Source organism: Physeter macrocephalus, chromosome 8 (genome assembly GCF_002837175.3).
Source record: "Physeter macrocephalus isolate SW-GA chromosome 8, ASM283717v5, whole genome shotgun sequence".
NCBI classification, from domain to species: domain Eukaryota; kingdom Metazoa; phylum Chordata; class Mammalia; order Artiodactyla; family Physeteridae; genus Physeter; species Physeter macrocephalus.
In genome coordinates this window covers 105,661,906-105,685,644 of record NC_041221.1, presented here as the reverse complement: position 1 = coordinate 105,685,644, position 23,739 = coordinate 105,661,906, and the positions used below count along the sequence as shown (strand labels likewise).

Genomic DNA, 23,739 nt, shown 5'->3' with positions numbered 1-23,739 from the left:
AAATCTGTATTTTACTGTACATTCCACTTCAGTTCAAGGCGTCTCTGAAAAGCATGGCTTGTCGTCTCCTTGATAAAATTATACAATGAAGACACAAGTTGGTGTCTTCCAACTTGATTCTTAATTCTTTCCACCATCAGAAACAGATTAATCAATAAGGAACCCAAGGATTATATCACCTGACCCATATTTTTTAAATTGTGGCAAGCCTTGTTTATAGATAAAATAAGCAAAATGCCTACCTAACCTTAGAATATGAGCAGCTATATTTTTACCCATCACCCTTAAATTTCATTTTTATGTCCACTCTCTTTCTGGAAAAATTCATCTCCAACTGCATGACCCTTATAATAATTATGAATATTTGATAATGTCCCTCATCCATTTGCAACGTACCCCGTAGATGAGTAGTATATTCATTAAGGGTTTCCACTTGTAAACAATTTTTATCAATTCTAGCTAACTTAAACAAAGAATTCTTTCCCTACTAAAGAGATTATTTCAACTGAAGACCTCGGGATGGACAGAAACCGAGGCAATGCTGGGGATCTAGAACATAGAAACAAGTAAATAGTTAGAATTATCTCATCAAGACCCAACCATTGGATTTCCTCAACTCTAACATTCCTCATTTCCTTGGATCACTCTACTCAGGATTCAAATTCCTGGGAAAAGGAATTTGGCATATATGCCTTTCCTTTGGAAAGAATGAAGAGCACCTTGACTGACAACCCCACCAAGACTGCATGGAATAAGGAAAGAGGAGTTCTTCAACGTTTTTGTCATTGTTGTTTGGTTTTTAACCTAAGGAGGATAGGCAGTGATGCTGAGTAGGTGGAAACCACCACTGGCCAAAACACAGGTATATTTCTTTGACGAATAGTAGTGTAGAACATGTGGAATTGTTCAAAAGGAAGAGAAAAATCTATGTAATAAACCCTTTAAGTGAAAGAGGGGCAGAGCGTCAATTTAACATTTATACTTCTAGTTTGTTGTACAATAGTATTTTATCTTTGTCTAGTACTTTTGCAGGCTTTACTGTGTTCCAACAAGTTACAAAATGTGGCTCGTATTTTTCAGTTAGGATTTCTCTCACATTTAATTGCTTTTCTTTCTTTTAATGGAGATAAGATGAGAAAGCAAAGACTCCAGATCCCCCCCCCCGAAAAAAAAAAGGGAAACACCCGATTTCTTGACTTCCAGCTTTATTTCATTGACATCAACAGAATATCAGAAACGTAGTGGAATGGGCTAAGTCCCATTTCTGCCACTGCCCAACTCTAGTCAGATTTGGGTCATATAACTGTTTCTTCAAATGTAAAATGAGGGGGTTGGGCTAGACTTGAAGATCCCAAGGTGGTTCCAAGGAACAAGAAAATTATTCAGATGTTACGATTTCTGACAATCAAGCTTAAGTTAAGTTTGGGAAATTCTGGGTTAAATAAAGTTAATTTTTTTCCCTGTAAGACACCTTGGGGCCTTAAATGTGATACCATGGATTGTAACTCTCCACAGAGAGTGATATAATATATATTGTTTACCAAACTTACTAGATTTTGGAACTCTTTCTTCATTGGAGCATCTTGAGGGACCTGGCTTCCATGGGATAAGGTTAGATTATTTAATAAAGTCCCATTCAGCTTTAAAATATACTAAGTATACACTTCTCCTAGTCATGAAAAATGTGGAATACATTTTAAGAGCATTCATCATCCAGCCCTCTCTACGTAGTTCGCATAACCAGACTTGCTGTGTAGTTCAATCCACGTCGTTGCATCTCATCCTTTTTGGAGATGAGCAACAACTACAGGCTGGTTGTTTCATCCTTCAAAGATTCATGTGTTCGTTGTGAATTATGCCACTTAAATTCCTCTGGCTGTCCTATGAGAGCTGTTTTAAGTTTTTTAGAAATAACTTTTGTAACTTTTCTGGAGTCTTATTTTAAATGTAGATCCGAAACATGAAAACAACACTGTGATTAGATCTGATAAGTAGACCCGTGTGATGCACGTTCACTTTGTAGTCCGCCATGGGGGTTGTCTTTCCTGAGATACACCTATGCCTGCAGTCTGCCATTCTTCTGTCCTGTGTTATTTTTACTGAACTTCATCCCACTTCTGTGGACCAGTTAGTTCACTGGTTGTCTGAGAGGACTAGTTACCTCACCCAAATAATTCTACTTATAAACCTATTCTCAAATCCATCTCACATCCTCTGATGAAAATACTAAGTAATACCTCAAGAATGACATAACAGCAGGCTACAGGAAGGGAGGCACTCACTAATATGCCTTCAAAGTTGGTCCCGAACAGTGATTATCCTATTTTTGCAAGAAATACTAGCCAGTTTGACACTCTCCTGTACAAGGTACTAGACTTTTCATCTATGAAAAGCCTTTTCATCGAATAGTCTTTCTCTCATGCTGCCCACGTAGCCCCTCCAGGCCTTGTCCCTGCTGTACCCTTGTGCTCCCCACGGACCCACGTGGAAAGCGCCCCTGGAGCTTTGAATCATGAGGTTCTGCTCGCCGGCCCAAAAGGGTCCCCAAATCCTTGATATCTTTGGAAGCAATTTGGGATGTAGCTATACAGGGGCTTCTTCCTATGCTAGTGATACCAAAACAAAGGATGAGGCATAGTTCCTACGACACGCATTCGGTCCTAGGGTGAGCATGGAATAGGTATTTGGTAATGCTTTTTAACTGCCTTGTGTCTGGTACTCCCGTCAGGTGAGCAGGAGGGCCAAAAGGCCCTAACTGAACCTGCCCCCTTGGAGGCTTTTAATGTCTTTGTGCCCAAATTTGATTAGGTCCTTTGGTTCAAAGTCGATGGAGCCACCCCATCCCATACAAAGCCTCCAGCCTCCATCTGTCCGTCAAATCCTTGCTTCTTCCTTCAGAACCCTGACGACAATGTCAAATTTTGTATCGTACTCTGTAAACTATAAGGTCCTGAGGGCAGGGACTGTGTATCTCTTCTTTCTTATTGTAAACATAGTGGCACGGGGAACGGAAGGAGGTACAGATAAAGAATAAAAAACTACCTCTATGAGAGTTCAGGGGATTCAGACACAACCCACCCAGGCTTTGACAGTGAGGATTCCTGCTTTTTGGAATGTTTGATCAGTGCAGATTTAAAGAATCTAAGACAGACCCTGCAAAATATTTTTAAAATTCTGCTTTCTATTCTAGAGGAAGCTTTCAACTGAAATGGGGTAGAAAGAAATAATTAATGTTGATTTTATCCCCTTGAGGAAATCTGAACAGGTCTATATCATTTTAAACAAGCATGACATAGGAAAATCAGGATTTTACCAAAGGTAAATTGCAGAGTGATCATTCCATTTACAGAAATGGAATTCTTTTCAGTAGCCCTTGAGCATTTTTTAAATGATTTGATTTCTAAAAATCCAGTTTACATATATTTTTCAGGATCAAATTGGTTGCAAGGAGCAAAAGTAGTTGAAAATTTTGAAAAGATAGCTATAGGGAATGGAAAGAACATTTCTTTGAGAGTGGGACAAAATTCTAGATGCCTGAGAATTGAGATAACATTTTATAAGCCTCGTCCTCAGTAAGATGGTGGCAGTAGTGGGGGAAGGAGTTACGTGTGTGTTGTATTGCTGAGGGCGGGTTGTGGCAGTAGCTCTCACCTTAGCTGAAATTGTACATGTTAATACAGTTTTACACGGTGCAGAGAATGAGGGCTGGTAGCTACTTATGAGAAATCACAGTTCTTATAACTTCATTAGTTTTTCAAATTCGTATCAGAGACAGCTCCCACTTTTCACCGCTGTGCTTTCTGGAAATAGAATCATAAAGCAGAGAGTTGTAAAGTGCCTCTCATTTTCCTCCAGGAGTGATATCTTAATTGAGACTGTGTCTCTGACCATATATTTGAGAAAAAATAAATCATAACTATGATCGCCCCTGTGTCAGAGGCAAAGATGCAGTAGCCATACCTTCCACATTTATTTGAAATACTAAAATTATACTCTTTTCTATAAAGGGGACATAAATGTATTATATACATTGATTTTACATGCACTCTAAAGAATATGTTCAGCAGATAAAAAGTTCAATTAGACTATTTCATAAATTTTAGCAGAACTACCTATACTATAAATTCATTAATTATTTACTTCCTGATACCTTGGTTCTTTGTATTGAAGAGGAGCTTTGGGGATGATTTCTTTGCTCTAGTTAGGTCCAAGGTAGTTCGAGTGAACCCTTTTTTTGCTTTTGATAAGTGTCCCTGGGCCGTGTCAGCCTGTTCAATATCCTTCTCCAAAGTAAGATAGACTTTGGTGGGCTACTTGGCCTCCCTGAAACCCTGAAGCTCAGTTTCTTAAACTTGTAAAGTGAGGAGACTGAACTAGATGGTCCGTAAGGTTCATGACCTTGAGTTTTATGATAGAGTGATTTAAGCTTGCAGGCTGATGTAAGGATGCAAAAGTGCCCGTTGTTTAGCTCTTGATGATTATGGTGATGAGATTCGCCTCCAGGTCCACGTCATCCCCTTATGCATTTTCAGGCTATTCAGGGCTGTTGCTGCTCGGCATTACTCCAAATAAAGGCCACCAACAAAAACCTGACCTCCTTCTTGCACTTGATACTTAGCTGATATCTTGTCATCATCTGCCTTCACCCTTCACAGGAATGCCTTGAAAACAGCCATCAGGTTATTAGTTAGTAGCTTTCTCAGAGGTACTTTAAAATCATTTTGCTTTAAACAAATGTGTTGGGGGCTTCCCTGGTGGCGCAGTGGTTGCGCGTCCGCCTGCCGATGCAGGGGAACCGAGTTCGCGCCCCGGTCTGGGAGGATCCCACATGCCGCGGAGCGGCTGGGCCCGTGAGCCATGGCCACTGAGCCTGCGCGTCCGGAGCCTGTGCTCCGCAACGGGAGAGGCCACAACAGTGTGAGGCCCGCATACCACAAAAATAAAAAAAATAAAAATAAACAAATGTGTTTTAGTGCATTTTAATTGAATGTGGGGGAAAAAACCCACTGTATCTTGAAAAATAAGCCACTTATTCACATTTATAGCATTTATAGCAGGCTTAAGGACCTACTTACATTGCGGGAAACCCACATGCTTACTCAGTTATTGGCTTTTTTATTTTACCTTTCTACTCTGAACTTGTGATTTTGTGGGCATTTATAGTAGATCAGTGAGCAAACAAGCATTTTCTTGGGCTCACTTTGTCTTTCACTCATTTATCCTTTCTTTCCTTCCTTCCTTCAGCAAATACTTATTGAGTGCATACTGCTGGCCAGATATATTTTAGATTCTGTGAATACAGTAGATAAAAAAAATAGGCAAAACCCCTGCTTTAATGGAGCCCACAATCTAATGAAGAGCCAGGGGGTGGGGAGGGGGATAAACAAGCAGATAAATAAATATGCAATATGTCATGCAGTTGGTAAATGCTAGGATGAAAAAATAAAACAGTAAGGAGAACAGGCAATATAGAGGTAGGGAGAAATCACTATTTTATATATATTTAATATATAATGTATTAAAAATATATATAGGGTAATCTATCTTTACATATAAGGTGATCAATATAATTTTGTATAATTATATATTTCTAAAATTATATAGGGGTGATAAATAGAAAGTGAGTGATCAGGAAAGGGCTTTCTATAATAGTTAACACTTGAGGAGGAACGGGAAAGAAGTGAGGCAGCAAACCACGTGTCTGTCTAGCAAAAGGGCTTTCGAGGGAACAGAAAAACACTAAGGGCCTGAGGAGAGTTGCCTGTCTATGTCCGCATGGTTGGGACAGGATGAGCAGGGGGGAGAGCTCTGTAAATGTGTGCAAGTGTGTGTGATGGATTAGAGGGCAGGGTCATGGTGGACCGTGGTGAGGATCCGGGATCTCACTCTTGAGTGAGATGGGAGCCGTTGGAGGGTTCTGAGCTAAGGAGATGATCTGACTTAGGTTCTGCCAGGATCACTTGGGACTCTTGTCCATTTGTCCAAAGTGGAGCAGGGTCTTTTGTTTCTCTGGCTGGACGGGATCCTTTGGATGTATGTAGTCCATTAAGAGGAGGAATTCTTGGAAAATAGATGGTGCAGAAAAAAATGTTACATGTGTGTTGAGTAGGACATTCGTGGATCAAGTACCTATTCTGCAAGAGAAAAAGGAGAAACAGATACAAAATCACCCTTGGTGCACTTTATTAATGAACCCACATCCTTACTGAATTTAAGGTAAAAGTTAGTGAATCTGCTGTATCTGTTATTTTTCTGAGGCATCAGGAAAGGCGGTTGACTCTGTCTATATATATATACAGGCAGGCGGCTTTGGGCTCAGCAGGCCTCTCCCCCAGACACAACCCTCTGAGTTGGGTTTTGGAGAAGAGGAATTTCTGCTTAACGTGTGAATTTCGGTTCTTGTGCCACAACGTTGTCAGCTAATTTACTTCTCCTCTGGGCCAAGGCTAAGGCACCACAGGGGTGGGAGCAGGCAAGAGCTGCCTAAATCCCAAGGGATGCCATGAGGTCAGAGACAGCAATGCCAGGCTGAGAAATCTCTCCTTTAAGGCTGTGTGTACTAAGGACGCTGCCAATTTTGTGTTTTCTTTTTGGAACATTGGGTTACTGTGTTTTGTTTCATATTTCCTCCTACAGTGATGCATAGGGGTACTTAGGAGTACATCAGTTATAGTAATATAATATTAAAAGGCTTTTTCGTGACATGCATCTGATTAGGAAATAGGCACAGGGCATGTCTCTGCAGCAAAACTCTCACTTGGTTTTCTTACTAAAACCCACTGTGAATGCTTAAGACTACATAGTCAAGTTCCACCAAGTTTTAATCTACCCCCAGACTTTTTGGAAGGACTTTCAAGAACTTATGGGAAATTATGAAACAAATATTTGAAGTGGGGCTGTCATGAAGAAAAGTATGATTTATACTGTAAACTAAGGTTGTATAGTTTTGGCATCAGAAAGACTTGGATTTGAATGTCTGCTCTGCCATACACTAGCTATGTATGGCATCAGCTAACTACTTATCCCTCTAAGCCTCAGTTTCCTCATCTCTAAAATGAGTATAATAATATCTGCCTTGTAGAACTGTTCTGTGGATTAAATTTAAGAAACCTGGCACAGTGCCTGGTGCATAGAAATAGTAGATAAATGGTAGCTATCCTGAAATGAAGTTCCCTCCCACCAAGTTCCATATCAGTTAAGAAATAATTTTATGTTTCTAATTTGTATTTGGTCAAGTTAAATAGAGAAAAAGAAACATTATGGGGAAATAATATTCTAGAGTAATTGGTACCAAAAGAATCCTAAAATAAAAATATAGGTCTTGTTATGAATCCCTTAAAACAATAATTTGTAACCATTGTGCGACAGATTTATTGACTACAGCATTCATTTAGAAATGCTAAACTAATGAGAACTTGGCCATTAGTTGTGATAATGGTCTATCATTTTGAGCTTGAACCATGTGTACTTATTTGGCCTCGTTTCAAAATAATAACTTATTTCAAACTCATTTCATTTCTTGAAAATACCCCTATGATTTAGGTCATGCTTTGGATTATATGACTAGTATTCCTATAATCCGACATCCAGAATAACCTATATGATTCTGGGCTATTTTAAGATTGGGAAACTTAAAACATTTTTTCAGAAATTGCATAAAGAGGTTAGATAGGCTTCTCAAGCCTCTGATTTATCTTTTTACGCCTATGTTTGATTGTTATTCATATTAAGTCTTATTTTCCTTTTAAAATAGCTCTTCACAAAGAGAATATACTGCTAAATACTACTGCAAGGGAATGTTTACAGATGCAAATGACTTCTATTTAAGGAGCTCGTGATTAAAACTTGAAAGAATGTGGCACTAGAAAGCATGTGAATATGGGATATTTATAATCTAGGATTACAGCATAAGGGGATATGTGAATATGTGTGTTCAGTGCTGCAAAGGACCTCACATTGAAACTTGTTACTCTAATTTTACTTTAATTTAGATAAATTAACCATTTTTTTAATTGGGAAACTGTAATGTGGAATCAACCTAGAAGGACCTAGTGTTCCACTTGCCGGTGACAGGCGAGCTGGACAGTTTCCACAATTTCATCTTTCTGATAAAGACAAGATATCTTTCTGATAATCTTTCTGATGAGTTCTTCATTGGGACATTGCAGTCTCCCATAGATGCTTTGAGGCTTGAAGTAGATTTCAGTTCTTCACTTTTTTACTGCTCACAGAGCAGGCTGCTAATAAAGTTAGAGAAAAGCTGTGATCATTTTCAGACATCTTGTTTTCAATCTGTTCGTACCCCGATGATTTCTTGTTTTAAAGACTAACCTTCTGGGGTCATCCAAGAGGTCAGGCCAAGTTGTGCATCTCATTCTGGTGGAAAGCATGTCTTTGACTCCTGGGCGGAGTCAGCAGGCCTGCTCCTGCCCAGCGTTATGGGTTCCGGAGAAAGACCTGGTTCGGGCCTGGCTGAACAGGAGAACTAATGAACATGTCGTGCGCATCTCAAGTTTTCCAGGCTCTGGCACAGCTGTGGCACTTTCCCCCCCTGCTGCGAGCCACAGCACGCTGGCCATTTGTTGGCAAGTTCATATTTCACACTGCAGGGAATTGAAATGATTGAACAGACAGAAGAAGAGTTTTATTTGCAGTAGCCTACGTATCCCCAGACTCTGATTTGGCATAAAACATCTGCTTCATGATCTGCTTCAAGGCCAGTTCCTTTCCTCCAACAAAGGTTACGACTTCGGGCAAGCTGTGCTTCCACTGGCAGAAGGAAATTTGCTCGAAGACTTGATTTAGTCAGAATCAAAGCATCCTGCCACAGAATTTCTTTTTTCAATTATCTCCGAAGAGGCAGTCAGACTGTAAATGTATCAGTATAATAAATGTAATGAAATAAGGCAGACACTCCTTTCCCTCTGTTGCCATCAAGGGGAGGTGCATCTACCCTTGGGCATCCACATCCTGAATCCTGTGAGACTTACCCAGCTATCTGTCAACATGTATATCGTGGCAACAGCACACCGTAGGGATGGCCCGTGGATGTGTTTCGGCCCATCAGCATGATAAACAAGCGCATACATTGGTTTTACCTGCAGTGTTTACATCTTTCCGATTATAAAAACAAATAGGCATGACGCTGAATGTAATTATTACTATTTTTCATGGGGAGGACTCATCGTATAGCCTTTGTTTTGTGATAGGTCCTAATAATTATATTTACCCGCGTGATTTTGTTATGCATAAGTCATATTTTTTGTTCAAGGCAGCCCTCGCTAGCCTTACAGACATATATACAAAATTAAATCCTGGCATTTTATTATGCTAGAGCAATTAGATGCCATCCTCATAATGAGAAACATGACATCTTCATCGCTCTCCTCTGTATTTTCATGTTGTTTTAATGCAGGCATTTACCAGAATTGAATACTGTCTTCCAAGTACACACACACACACACACACACACACACACACACACACACACACAGACGCATGCACGCGCACACACACACGCCCCTAACTGACTATCTGCATATCTCCAAGGAGTCCTGTGGGTGAAACCATGTATTCATCTTTTTTAGTTCTTAGGCCACTTTGGTTTAAGAGTAAGAACTGTTGCTTTTATGAAGTGCCTTTTTCTATAAAGTCAAAACCTCACAGCAGTGCACAGAAAGCCGATGGTATAAAGGAGCTAAGTAGAGTCTTTAATAGAGAGAGCTGGGTTGTAAGTGTTTTTGTTCATACGGAGCAGATAGATTTGGCTCCATCTGTTCCATATTCATAACAAAGGAGTACACTTACAGGAGGGCCAACTTCCCCAGAGCCGCCTGGTAATGATCTTTTCACCAGAAAGAAAGCATCTGAACCCAGTGGCTTGGCCCTGAGAAAAGCAGCTAGCAGGATGGCCCTTCAGAACCCTGATTTCCTTGTGACTCAGGCTGACATTAATTTTCCCAATATATAGAATGTACAAAAAATTGATGATTTCTCATCTCCCTGCAGCACTGTGCAGTTACGAAGTTCAGAATGTGTAAGTTTTACCTCCCCTTCCCGTAACCAGAAAAGATTTATAATTAGATAGTATGGGGGGAAGTTTGCACTTGAAGCATCTAAAGGTATCACAGGGGAGAGGCTGTTCTTCAAACTTTTAAGTTGTTTCTCTTCAGACTTTTTAATCTTTTTAAAACTGGGGTTAATGAATAGAAATATGAGTTATACCAAATAAGGAAAAACCCCTATTGAGTTTTGTAATTAGCAAAACTTCAAAGCCAATTTCAACTGAGACCTCTTAGATTAAAAAGATAAGTTGACCCAAGAGTACATACTTTTTCTTCTAAGCAGAAGAAAAATAAAATGAATTTTTTGCCCAAGATGCCATGCTATATATATATAAAAAAATTCCTGGGGGCTTCCCTGGTGGCGCAGTGGTTGCGCGTCCGCCTGCCGATAAAAAAAAAAAAAAAAAAAAATTCCTGTTAATATGACATATAGAATCAGTATCAAAATGTGATTCCTAGTATTAATATCATAGCTCGTGGATAGAATGCTTGTGTTTATATGCTAGCTTCACAGATTTCTTAAGAAATAGGAACATATTTTGAAGTATGGTTATCCTTTTCTCCATTCTGTGGACTTCTCAAATACTAGGAGCTTTTAAAAATACATCATTGATTTATTTACTACACTTCATATTAGAGTCATAATTGTAATGTATCAACCTTTTATTATCTCATCTTGGTATCATCTGTGCATTATCTGCTTGGTAAACAAGGCTTTCTGGCAAATCAGATAGTAAACAAATATCTCAAAAAGTTTGCTGCAGCAATAAAGTGGACCAAGTTTTCATCTAGCTATGAGATTTCTCTGCATTTTAGCAAGAGGAAATATAAAAGTAATATTCAGAGAGTGAAAAACATAGCCCATCAGTCAGTGAAGATTTCAAGTTTCGACACCTTGGTCCCTTTGGTTATTTTTTGTAATATATGGACCTGAATATTTCTGGCTTATTCAGGAGCTAGATGCTCCTTTTATAGGTCCTAGTATAACTGGCAGTTAGGGATTTGTTTGTTTCCTGGTTTATTGTCTCTATCCCAATTAAACTGTAAGCTCCAGAAAAAGGAACCATTTTGTAATACACCACAGTGTTTCCAAAACTTGACACAGTGCTTGGTACAAAGCAGGCATACAAAAAAAATTTTTTGAAGGAATAAATAAATGAAGTAAAAACTGAATAAGCCAGAAATATTCAGGATAGTACTTTGTCTTAAGAAAGATTATTTAAAGAGTTAGTTTGGATTTAAATTTTGATATTTGATTTATTAAAGTAACAAATTTTTAAAAATAATTCTGTAAAACATCAAATTTTGCCTATTCAGATTAGATTATACATCTCACTATTCTATTTATAAGATGAGTAAATTTAAGTATTTGGCCCTATTTACAAATTTGGTTAATTAAACTCCTCTAACCATTAAAGGTTTAATATATTTTCTTTCCTTTTTAAGTACTTAAGTTGACTATAAAACTTCCCAAGTACTTAAGTAATTCTTATCATTCATCAAAATTTAAACTTAAAAATATGATGAGGTTTTAGTTCTCTTAAATGGTTTAAAAACTGCATATCAACCTAAAATTTCACTTAGTCACAAGTCTAAATAGTTGTTCCATTACATATTTTAAATTGGAGTTACATGTCTGACATGTTACTCTAAATGGCCAAAGTATTCCTACACCTTACAGCTTATTAAAGTTCCACATTCTCAGATGCTTTTTTAACACAAAAATTACTAGCTCTGTGGTGCTGATTCTTTTAAAAATGCCTCTACTTTGTTTTTAAACTCAACTGTGACTAAAGTATGGTTGTATCCCCTCAACACAGTTTTGGGATTACATTCTCATTTAACATTTGAGGTACCTTAACTTGCCAAGGCTTCTTAATGACTAGAGGGTTTCAGGCAGATGGCTTCACCCTCACCTTTGATCATAATCACCACAAACATCACTTTCCTGTCCTTACTGAAAGCAGCCTGTGGTCACCTGGATTCTAGCACCACTTGCCTTTATTCTCCTGTTTACTGGAGAGGCCTGCAACCCCTATTGAGACTGGGTATTTGATGAGATTCTGCATGTCTTTGGCTTTAATGATGCCCACATTCCCTTCATTTACTTCTTATCTCTTAGACCACATATGGAAAAACATGAAAGTAATACCTGCTTGAATTTTGTATGTCTCTTTGGGTTTTGGCTATCAAGTCATAATTTCCAACATCTTTCCATAAGAAGGAGTCAGTAGAGAGGGCTGAGGAACCTTCCAGGAAAGGGGATTAAAAAAAAAAAAAAAAAAAAAAAACTTCCTTAACCATTCTCATTTTTCTTTTTTATTCTAATCCTGAGTTTGTTTATATTTGGTCAACAAATCACTTTGCAGCTATACAGATTTTTGTTACCTGTAGACTAATCACATCTTTATCGAACACGTTATGAACAAAGCAGTGGACTCCCCAGAACTGAGAACCCAGCACAGCTCCTGCCCGCTGGAAACTCATAACTCTAGTAGCAGAGATGCAGTGTAGCAGCCAGCTCTGAGACAAAACGGAATATGGGTTGTGTGCTACCAAGGGGACAGAAACAGACCAGTGTAAGAACCCAGAAGGGTTGTGTGTTGGAAACAGTGGAGAAATATCTCACGTGGCCAGAGCAAGCTGGGATTTTTAAGAGGCAAAGGGAAGGTCACATGAGAAAAGGGAGCCAGGGAGGTTCTGAGAGGAAAGATTGTTGGGACTAGCTGTTAATGTGGATTAAAGGAGGGAAAAGAATAGGAGAGAGAAAGAAGGAGATCAGGGTCGGGCAGATTATGAAAGACCCTGGCTGCTATCTGTGGCGTGATGCCCTGCAATGCACAGCCATTAACTTGACTGGAAATGGTCCTACCTAGAGACAACCAGAGCAAACAAGAATAGTCCCTATCGTTAGCTTTGATCCCGGACCGGGGCACGAACCCGCGTCCCCTGCATCGGCAGGCGGGCCCTCAACCACTGCGCCACCAGGGAAGCCCGTTAGCTTTGATTTTATTCACTCCGTCAACATAAATTCTTCATCAGGGAAAGCATTTTTGGTGTGAAACAAGACATACAGTCCTGGTGCCTAAAAAACTCCATCCTTGGTAGAACTCAACTTTCCAAAGAGAGAACATGAATTTGTTCAGGCCTCTAGGGTTCCTTTAGGGGCCTGCTGCCCAAACAAATGCTACTCCTGCCTAGGTACGAATCATACCACCAGAGATGGCAGACAGTGGGGGGACCGTGACCTGCTGCCTAAGAACAACCAAAGAAACGACTGATTTGTGTAGAGAGATATGTACCCAAATGTGATGCAAAAGAATATTAAAGACAGGAGTAGGAACCATTTACAGCAGCACAATATCCAGAGATGGGTGTGGGCATGGGTGCAGTGTTTGCACCGCCTCTGGACTGGTTTTAGTTAGGGCCATCGCTGTAGCACAGTTAGTCTGTGCAGCTGCAGAGGCCGTCTCAGTGCGCAGCCCGGTTGCTTCTCTACAGGATTTATGTCCTCATCTTTGGCAGTGTCCCTCTAATATGATCGCATGCTCACACTCTTAAAACGGGTTGAAAAAAAGAACTCACAGAACCTAAGCATGATTTTCCCAAAAGGAACAGGGTCTTTCACTGCCCTTTCCGATTTCTCTAAACTCTCACCCCAGCTTCAGTGCACATCCTCACATAAACCCCTTTGTCCTCCACCCCCAACCTCCATACACACAAAACTATGGGAGAATCCACTTTGTCTAATTTAGGCTAGAAATAAAGGGTCACACTTGTCCCCCTGGTTTCCCTTATGCCTCATAAATAACTTTTTGTCACAGCTATCCAGAGCTGATCCCTTCCTCCCCCTCCCCCTAAATTTGCACTTGGAACCAGAGGCTGCTTGCTTTCGGGGAATCACCGTGCTGAGGGAGCAATACGGGCAGAGCTGATGGTATCAGTCTGCGGAGTAGTGAAATGATATTCTAGACCTAAAGGGACCTGTCACCTGAGTTTCCAAGTGCAATATAGAAGTTCACAGGCCCTCTAAAGTTGGTCATACTTCAACTCCTTTTCTAGAGGGATAATCTCACAGGGAAACCAAAGCCTATGCGGGTTAACCAGCAGACTAAAAGGCACAAAACAAGTCAGCATGGGTGAACCAGGGAGAAAGTTCAGATCATCATTATACATGCACTCAAACCACTAACCCATGTCCTTTCCAAGGCCCTTTACCAAGGAAGATAAGGATGAAAGGGGTTATGAAAGGTTCAAAGAAATATTATTAACTTTTTTCTAGGAGTTTCTTTGGATGGTATTAACTTGATGTTTATTCGTAATTTGCTGTCTTGCTACGTTAGTGCTGTATGATAATGACATTGTTTCTGTTAATACCGTACAAATGAGTAATGGGATTTCTGTCTTTCATTGCTTATCAGTTAACTGTCACCCCAATAGCACATCACAGAGATGACCCAAGGACCCTGTGTCAAAGTAATATAAATAGTTCCTCCTTGGGATTCTAGGAATTATGCATTTGTCTGAGTTTTTGTTTTTGTTGTTATTACCTTTATTATGTGGCTTCTAGCTGAAGAAGAGTTTTTATAAGTGAATCATTTTTCCTGTCATCTTTTGCCAGATTATACCTTTTTGGTAGAGCACGTGAAATTCACCAAAATCACCACAAACAAGAGAGACACAGAACTACCTGACCTTAAAGGCCTGGTACAGTCATTTCAGTAGTACTGCCTCAGGCAAGCCCAGGTCTCAGAAAATAGTTACAACACTAGTGTATAATCGGAAACTTTTTTCTTCCCTAACTGTTCAAAGATGTTCAGTGAATTTTTGAAAAATAGTAAAATATCCAATCAGGAACTGAACTATATATTTCCTCGTGTTTAAGGTTTTGTTAACAATTCAAATGATATCTAAGTGTTATGTTGCATTCTGTGCCTATGTGGGCTGGAATTTGCCAGTCATATCATGGAAGAAGATCAAGTCTAGGTTCAGAATCTGAGGTTTAAGCTGACTTAAATTTTTCTTAAAAAGAATTAGAAATGCTTCTCATAGAGGATATTTTAAAAGCATTCTCTGAAATCCAGGTTATTTTTTGGTCATGGCTTAATAGATATCAAAATACATGGGACTAGCCTTCCTCAATAAGCAGTAGAAACAAGTTTGTTGTCCCTGTGCTTTAAAAAGCAAGTAAAAGTTTGCCCACACTTCAAACAAATGTGTACAAAAACATGATAATGTCTTATTTGTTTATTCCTAGAAATCGTGGAAAGAATTTGTCCTCAGCCATTTATTTGAGGTTGCTAAGAAAAAGTAATTGATCTACTGAGGCTTAGCTGCTGGAACTTAAATAACACTTAGGTTAGCCTTTGCAGGGAACCTTTGCCTAAGGGGGTAGAGAGAAAAGGGGGAGGCATGGGTGTGGTGGGTGGGTACCTCCTATTTTTTCTTTTGTCTGAGGCTGCACAGCTGGAACTTATTTTACTTCTCTCACCCTGAACTCTGCTCTAATTTTTTGTCCCTGTTACAGTTCCCTGGTGTTGAAACCAAGATTTAGCTTGCAGAGTACACTCTACCCTTATTTTATTGTTGGAAATACCCCTCCTCCTTTTCTAGTTTTTTAAAAAGAAACATCCCCAGAGGCATATCAGAGTATCTATTGTTTACATGATATTTTAAATTTCTCCAAGGCTTCCACCTTTACTTAGTAACCTCGTTTCCAAGTTTTACCTCTGGGGCTTTGACCTTAACCTGCCAGTGATTCAAGTCTTGAGACACAGCAGGCTGTGGGAGATGAATTGTGTGGGCAGAGTAGTCGGTGGCTGAGGTTGCTGTTGGGGTGCAAGCTTGATAAACATGGGGCCAAAAGCAGGTTATTAAAACGTGACTTTTAAATCTCAAAAGGTAGACTGGTGAGATGTATTGCATCATAACTGGTGATTTTGTTTTTAATATGAAAATTAGGTATTGTGTTGCTTTTAAGAAGGGCAGATAGCCAGCTGCAAGTTGTTGCTGGGGTCTTCTTTCAAGAGGCCTAACTTTTGTTTTAAGACTTTTCCTGAGGATCTGGTAACCATTTTCCAAGAAGTCCATATGGCTTTGGTTAATCACTATCCTATTCCCACCACTTCTTCTGTTCCCCACCCCCCCCACCCACATACACAAAATGGATTTTATTGACTCATTAAATTCTACAAGACATTTTCCGTAGTACCATTTGTTTAAACGGGCTTTACTTCTTCAGCGTTTATTGTGAAAAGAATATTAATGCTTAATTCTGCCATCACCTGTCTAATTTACATATATCCATGTTTTATGTGAGACCACATGAAAACCTACAGACGAAAAACTGGGCTGTGCTAACAGCTAATAGCCCATTTTTTCTTTTGATTTGCACAAATTAAGAAATATTGTCTGTGGCAAACACAATGGGAAACTGTGTTTTTAATACCCCCCCCACACACTCGTTTCTCTGGAAAAGCAGCAGCTGATTATTTTTTAAAAATAAAATTTCCCGGGCTTCCCTGGTGCCGCAGTGGTTGAGAATCCGCCTGCCGGTGCAGGGGACACGGGTTTGTGCCCCGGTCCGGGAAGATCCCACATGCCGCGGAGCGGCTGGGCCCCCGTGAGCCATGGCCGCTGAGTCTGCGCGTCCGGAGCCTGTGCTCCGCAACGGGAGAGGCCACAGCAGTGAGAGGCCCGCGTACTGCACACACAAAAGATAAATAAATAAAAATTAAAAAAAAAATTTCCCAAAGTACCCAGGTTGACAAGGGACACAGAAAAGGAGAAGGATTTGGCTTTTGGAATTACGATTTGAGGATGAATAAGGTTAGGCAGAGGGGATGATAAAATGAACTAATGAGTACAGGATTGGGCCTGAAAATGTGAAGAAAATATGAGAATCTCACCCCTCTCCTTCTAAACTTTCGGTTCCTTATGAAGAAGAACATTTGTTTCCTTGATTGCTTTTGAGTTGCTTAAAATCTCATGATGTTTATGTTTAATTTGATAGCCTGTGTAAAAGAAAAATAGGAATTTTTTGATACGAAGAAAAATTTTAACTTATCATTTAAAGTCCTTTTATTTCCGGGGTTTTCAAGCCCATCTTTATATTCTATTTCTCACATTTGAGGAAAGGCCTTCTCTCTTATGATTTAAGTTTACGTTTTGTATCAGAGCTCATTTAGGTTCCCCCAGCAATTTGGAGTTAATGTGAGGCATCATGCTAATTACGAGAAACTGGCACAGGCTGGCTACATTAGCAAAAGCTAAGTGGTATGGGGAGGAAAATGAAAAACAGTTTTTAAATGCCGGAGTGAAAACAAATAGAGATGTCTTGTAGTGTTTCCTCAACAGCAGTTTATAATTACCTCTCTTCAAGGCCTGTTTTAAGTGGACTTGTACCAGTAGCTTGAAAAGTAAACTCCTAAGGGGTGCGTTTGTTTAGACATGGCAGCAGAATCAGGGAGGAGCTGCTGTGTGGGAGCCTTCAGCACAGTGCACTCCGGTGCCTTAGTCCTAAAGCCTCAAGTGGGCATGGGAAACCCTTGATTGCACAGCATTATGTCATTTAGCTCTTGAGTAACATATCACCACCGAATTTGTGGCTAAGACAGCATTTATTATTTCACAATTTCTGTGGGTCATGAATCCAGGGGCAGCTTAGCTGCATCCTCTGGGTCTGGGTCTCTCCCAAAACGAGAGTCATTTGAAGGCTCAGCTGAGAATGATTCAATTTGTAGCTCACTCGCATGACTGTTAGCTGGATTCTGTTCCTTGCGGGTTGTTGCACTGTGGTGTCAGTTCCTTGCACGCGCTTGTCTGGAAGTCTCCCTCTGTTCCTTGCCATGTGGGCCTTTCCACTGAGAATCTCACAGTATGGCACCTTGCTTCAGAAGGTGAGCAAGAGCGCTAAGGAGAAGGAGGGCACAGTCTTTTACAACACAATCAAAGAAGTGACATCCCATCACTTTTGCTGTATTGTACTCACCAGAAGCAAGAAACCAGGGCCAGCCCACTCTCAAGGGGAGGGGCAGACACAGAGCATGCATACCAGGTGCGGATTGTTGGAGCTAGGTCAGAAGTTGCCTGCCACAAGCAGGATGCCACATCCAGCCGATGGGCCCACAGTTAATTGTGATGTGAATGCTACAAATATTTGCAATGCTAAATACAGCCTTTGGAAGTACTGATTTGGAGGCATTGAATGTGGTCCCCTTTATGCATCAAATTGGCTGATAAGTGCTGAGCCATGCTCACCTGAGCCCCAGGAGAGCAAGCAAATAGGTTTTCAGGAATGGCTGAGGTTAGAGCTCCTGTCTGAAGTCATGCAACAGAGTGAAGATAAGCAGCCCTTTTTTAGCAGGATCCTCTAATCACGGAGAACCAGAGGGCCCCTAGATTGTATTTCATTATGTGTTGTAAGTTTGTGATGGGTACTTTGCAGATCATTAGGGGGAAGGGACTCTGTGGATTGATTTGTAAAGTTGCTATTAAGATCGTGGAATGGGAGGCTGTGCTTGTTTTAATGGTCCCCACACCCCTACTCCCAGCTTCCTGACTCCAAATGTACATTTTCAGCAGTAAGCTGAGTAAAGGGATATGAATTTGGATTATGTGACAAATGTTTAAGACATGAATTGAATTTCTCATTTTAATGTGACAAATTCTATTTTTAAATCCATATATCTTTTCTTTTTTTATTGAAGTATAGTCGATTTACAATGTTGTGTTAGGGCTTCCCTGGTGCCGCAGTGGTTGAGAGTCCGCCTGCCGAGGCAGGGGACATGGGTTCGTGCCCCGGTCCCGCGTCCGGAGCCTGTGCTCCGTGATGGGAGAGGCCACAACGGTGAGAGGCCCACATACCGCAAATTAAAAAAAAAAAAAAAATGTGTTAGTTTCTGGTGTACAGCAAAGTGATTCAGTTATATATATATATATATATTTCAGATTGTTTTCCATATATATATTTCAGATTGTTTTCCATTATAGTTTATTACAAGATATGGAGTATAGTTCCCTGTGCTACACAGTAGGACCTTGTTGTTTATCTATTTTATATACAGTAGTTTGTATACTGTAATCCCAAACTCCCTCTTCCCTTTTCCCTGGTAACCATAAGTTTGTTTTCTATGTCTGTGAGTCTGTTTCTGTTTTGTAAATAAGTTCATCTGTATATTTTAGATTCCACACGTAAGTGATATCATATGGTATTTATCTTTCTCTGTCTGCCTTCCTTCACTTAGTGTGATAATTTCTAGGTCCATCCATTGTCACTGCAAATGGCATTATTTCATTCTTCTTTATGGCCGAGTAATATTCCATTGTATAAATATATACACATCTTCTTTATCTCTCCATCTGTCCGTGGACGTTTAGGTTGCTTCCATGTCTTGGCATTGTAAATAGTGCTGCTGTGAACAGTGGGGTGCATGTATCTTTTCGAATTAGAGTTTCCTCCAGATATATGCCCAGTAGTGGGACTGCTGGGTCATACGGTAGTTCTAAGTTTTTTAAGGAACCTCCATACTGTTCTCCATAGTGGCTGTACCAATTTACATTCCCACCAACAGTGTAGGAGGCTTCCCTTTTCTCCACATCCTCTCCAGCACAGAAAATCCAAATATCGTTATAGGAAGAGTTCAGGTCTAGGTTTTCTTCCCCTGTTGCAGGTGAAGACCTCTTTTTGGTTGCTAAAGCTCCAATTTGGGAGCTTAGGGATGAAATGTTGTAATTCTTTTGTCCCAGTTGCTGTTGGTTGGCTTCTGGAGGACCTGTAAAGCCTGGATAAAATTCCCTCTGATAAACACTCCCGGGACACCCTCACATGCCCAGATGAAGCTCATGCAAACATCAGTTACCACATGGATGCCTCCTGGTCCCTAAACTGTGTTTCCTACCTATGTCCCCAGCTGGGATAAGCACAGCACAAGGACAGAAACAGTTTGTCTTATACATCTTTGCGTCCATAGCACCTAACAGGGCAACTGTACATAGCAGTTTTAAAAGCGTTTGAGTGGATAGATAAAGCTGCAGTAATATATAACAAATGGTAGTAATTATTTACTATCAGTTTCCAAACATTCACTATTAATTTTCTAAGGAAATCAGCGTATTGTTTTAACTAAAATAGTGTTACTTATTATAAAGTGATGTGTGTCTCTAGAATCATAGAGATCAATAATACCGACCTCCTGACAAAGGCCAGACACATTTTAAGTTTTTACTCCCTCATGTCCGTCTTCAATTTTGCTCATAATTGATCCCAAGAAGATTTTCTTTATAAATTTACTCGTGTGACTATTACATTTTTCAGTTCCTCTGTTTTGTGTTTTTAATGCTTCAAGCCTCTGCTTTGTTGTTTAGGTGTGACTGGTAAAGCACTTTCATATTACCTTATATATTCAAATATTACTAATAATTAATAATCTCTCTAAGTGGTATAAAGTCACCCTCTATTTGTCAGGCAAGAGGTGTGGGGTTAAGAAACCTGGAACATGACATGGAATAAAGCCACACTCCCAGTTTTTTAAACCTTGCATAAAAAATTGAGTTTTGCCGACATATGGGAAAAGTTTTTATGCCTTCTGGTATTATTTTTGTTTTTCAACGTGGCAGACAAGGAACCCAAGTTATACCGACTTAGGTTAAGATTTCATGAGCTCAGGTCGGAGGCTGTGGAGTCAAGTGACTTAATGTAATCTGCACTGTGTACTCACATTATATGTTTATATTCTTTGTTCATCAGTCTTTCTAAGGATTAGAGTATAACAGTCAAACAGCATCATAAGGTATCAGTCACATTATCATTGTCATACGGCTTTTCTGGTGATAGAGAGGAGATGAGGAAGTAAGGGAGAAGTTTGATGGGGAAGAGAGGTCTTTATATAAATATAAGTACGTTTAATATTTTTAGTGTACAGAATAATATAGCTCATCCAGTAACTAAGGCTAATTGTCCCTCTTAGTGAGCTGGTGAGAGAACTCTCTTGAAGTTTTCCTGGACAGTTTATTATTTGTTGATGTTTAGTTATTCCAGCGTGCCCCACGATGATTTTTATGTCCTGGATTTATAGAATTTCTCCTATATATAAATCTGAAAAATGTGTGCTAACTCTAAAAAGTTCCCCCACTAAAACAAACATTTGATCTTGCCTTGAGCCTGTTATATCTTACAGTATCATCAGTAAAATCAGCTATTGCATGTGGTAAATCAAGTTCACAAGGCTTGCAGTAAGTTCATCTCAGCTCAGAAATCCATAGCACAGCAGCGTAAATATCCATGTGTCACTTTTTCACACCACCTCTCATAAATGAGATATAAACTATCTCAAGAACCCATGGTTTTTCTAATGAATTGGAGTCACCTATGTGTACTATATTTGTGACATGCACATTTGCAGTTGGGGTCCACAGGAAGGACATCATTTCCTGGATCAAACCACAGAGTGCAAATATTGTGCCCTAAATAACACACTAGTTACTGTAAATGTCAGTAGAGGGAGTTTTTCCGACTTTGATTTAATGAAAGCCTACAGCAAAGCCAGCTGTTAGCACTTCTTAACAACTACTTGTCAGAGCAAACACGAAGATGGGGAGGGCTGAAGACATCTTTTCTGTATCTACTTTGGTCTAAGAATTGAGAGAGTTTTCAACAGGTGTTGAATAGCGACACGGGGGTCCTTTCCAGCTTGATGTCTTTTAGGTGGTGACTTTATAAGTTCTCCTCCAGGATGTGGACCTGGAGTTACATGAGGAGATTGTTGGGAAATTAGTCTAGAGTTTGCATCTTGAATCCTCTCACCTGCAAAATCAGCATTTTAGTTTTCTGGGCTCACCATGAGGGACAGTAAGAATAAAAGGAGGGAGAAGGCACACTGAACACTGGTCCTCTCTTTGTCACTGAAGGTATTACCAAACTAATTGTGAGCCATGTGTATTTTGACTGATATCATCTGCTCTTTCTGAACAAAGAAGACACTTGAAGCAAACACATAGGGAGGAAAGTATGCAGCACTCATTTCTGTAATTTTTGTCATCTCTAGAATGCATGTGTAAACATATGTGATTGTTAACGGTCTTACTGCCTTGGAAATCCCTTTGACGTTATGCTGGGTATACTGAGGGGAGATCATCTTTCAAACGCAGGGGAAGTTTACAGTCTTATTATCTTGAAGAGGAGAAGAAAGTTTCTTCCTCAAATGATTTATAACTTGAAACATGTTGTCATGTTTTGGTAAGCCCACTTTATTAATTCCATCCTTCTCTGTGGCAAATTTTTAAAAATAAACGTACCATTGCAACCCAGTACTTTCTCAATAGCATATTGTACTTATAATAGCCTGATGGAAGTTGCTGGGTTCGGTTTAGTCATACAGAATGTGGAGCCAAGTTCTGAGTAAAACCTCTAATTGAATTACCTGCAAAGCACTGACAGGCTTTCAGGACAGACAGAGCTTTGCTTTCCCCAGCAGAACTAGGTAGGTCATGTTTAAGTTGGCCTTGTAACTGTTAACTGGATTTTGCCAACGCTTACACCCTGGGCTCTGGTAGCTGCGGGCCCCTTTCCTGCAGCAGAGGAGGAGCTCTCTATGAAAGCAGGAGGACTCTCGAGGCGTTATCTTCTTATTTTAGAGAAAACTGATTACAGATCAAGTTAAATGCAAGAGCCTTTGAAATAAGAATCCAAAGTATTCTTCTGTAGATTACCAGTGTTCTTGCATGATTCTTTCTTTATTGTATTGCAAAGGGAAGATAGCCCTTTCGATAGCAGTCAGTCAGTGTCAGTCTGAAAAGTATTTCTGTTTCATCTTCTGGGAAGAATTAGAGTAAGCGCCCATTGTTCATGAAAGAAGTTACTGTGGACCATTTGCATTTGAAAATGAATAATCTGGTGGTGTTCTCTCCTTTCTCTCTTGCTCTCTCTTTTTGTCTTTTCCACAGCCTCTGCAATCCCAGATAATGGAAGACGGTCCTGTCTAAAGCTGAAAGTCTTTGTGCGACCAACAAGTAAGTTCACTAAAATGAGCTTCCGAGGGTGGCTTCACTGCGCATGCTCTATTGTGTGGTCTGGTTCACAGCGGTAAAACTTTTTTTTTTTACTGTAAATCCTGTGTGGTATCTGTTTTGTATTTATCAACATCCATGTTTCAGTTTTCATCATATTTTTTCTCATTATTTTTCATGATGCCTTTATTTTAAGTACACAGCAGTTGCTAACTTGTTGTTTCTCAGACTGTTGTACGTGCACAGCAAATGGGAACAATATTGGCATTTGGATACATGCCACTGATTGTAAAACAGTCTCTCCATAAGTAAAAGGAAAAATTAGAAAGAAAAAAGAAAGAAACGGGAGTTTAAGGGTGTCTTCACTAACATATTTGGCTGTTATCTCTATTTTTGTTATAGATAGCTGTATGAAAACTATAGGTGTTCATGATCGTGTTTTCGATGTTAACGACAAAGTAGAAAATTCATTAGAACCAGCAGGTTAGTATGCTTAGAGAATCTCTCTTAACAAATGCATCTCTCTCTGGTGCTTCAGTACTTTTTTTCCTTTCTTCCTCTCCGCATGTTTGCATGTTACAGTTGCTCTGCTTTTGCTCATTGCTAGCAATGCTAATACTACTTATATTCTACCTCATTCCTCCAGTATCTCTGTGTAATGCATGTTAGA

At 39.8% G+C, this 23,739-nt stretch overlaps 1 protein-coding gene across 2 annotated transcripts in view; it reads left to right on the top strand.

Annotated features, from left to right (window-relative positions):
• The window catches only part of EFNA5 (ephrin A5), a 280,808-nt gene that overhangs the window by 247,663 nt on the left and 9,406 nt on the right, over window positions 1-23,739 (top strand). The window contains exons 3-4 of one of the 2 annotated variants that reach the window (XM_007106881.4): window positions 23,007-23,072; window positions 23,472-23,552. In XM_007106881.4, coding sequence (XP_007106943.1) covers window positions 23,007-23,072; window positions 23,472-23,552 — 147 coding nt within the window. The remainder of the gene's footprint in view (window positions 1-23,006; window positions 23,073-23,471; window positions 23,553-23,739) is intronic. The other variant, XM_007106882.4, reaches the window with a different exon arrangement.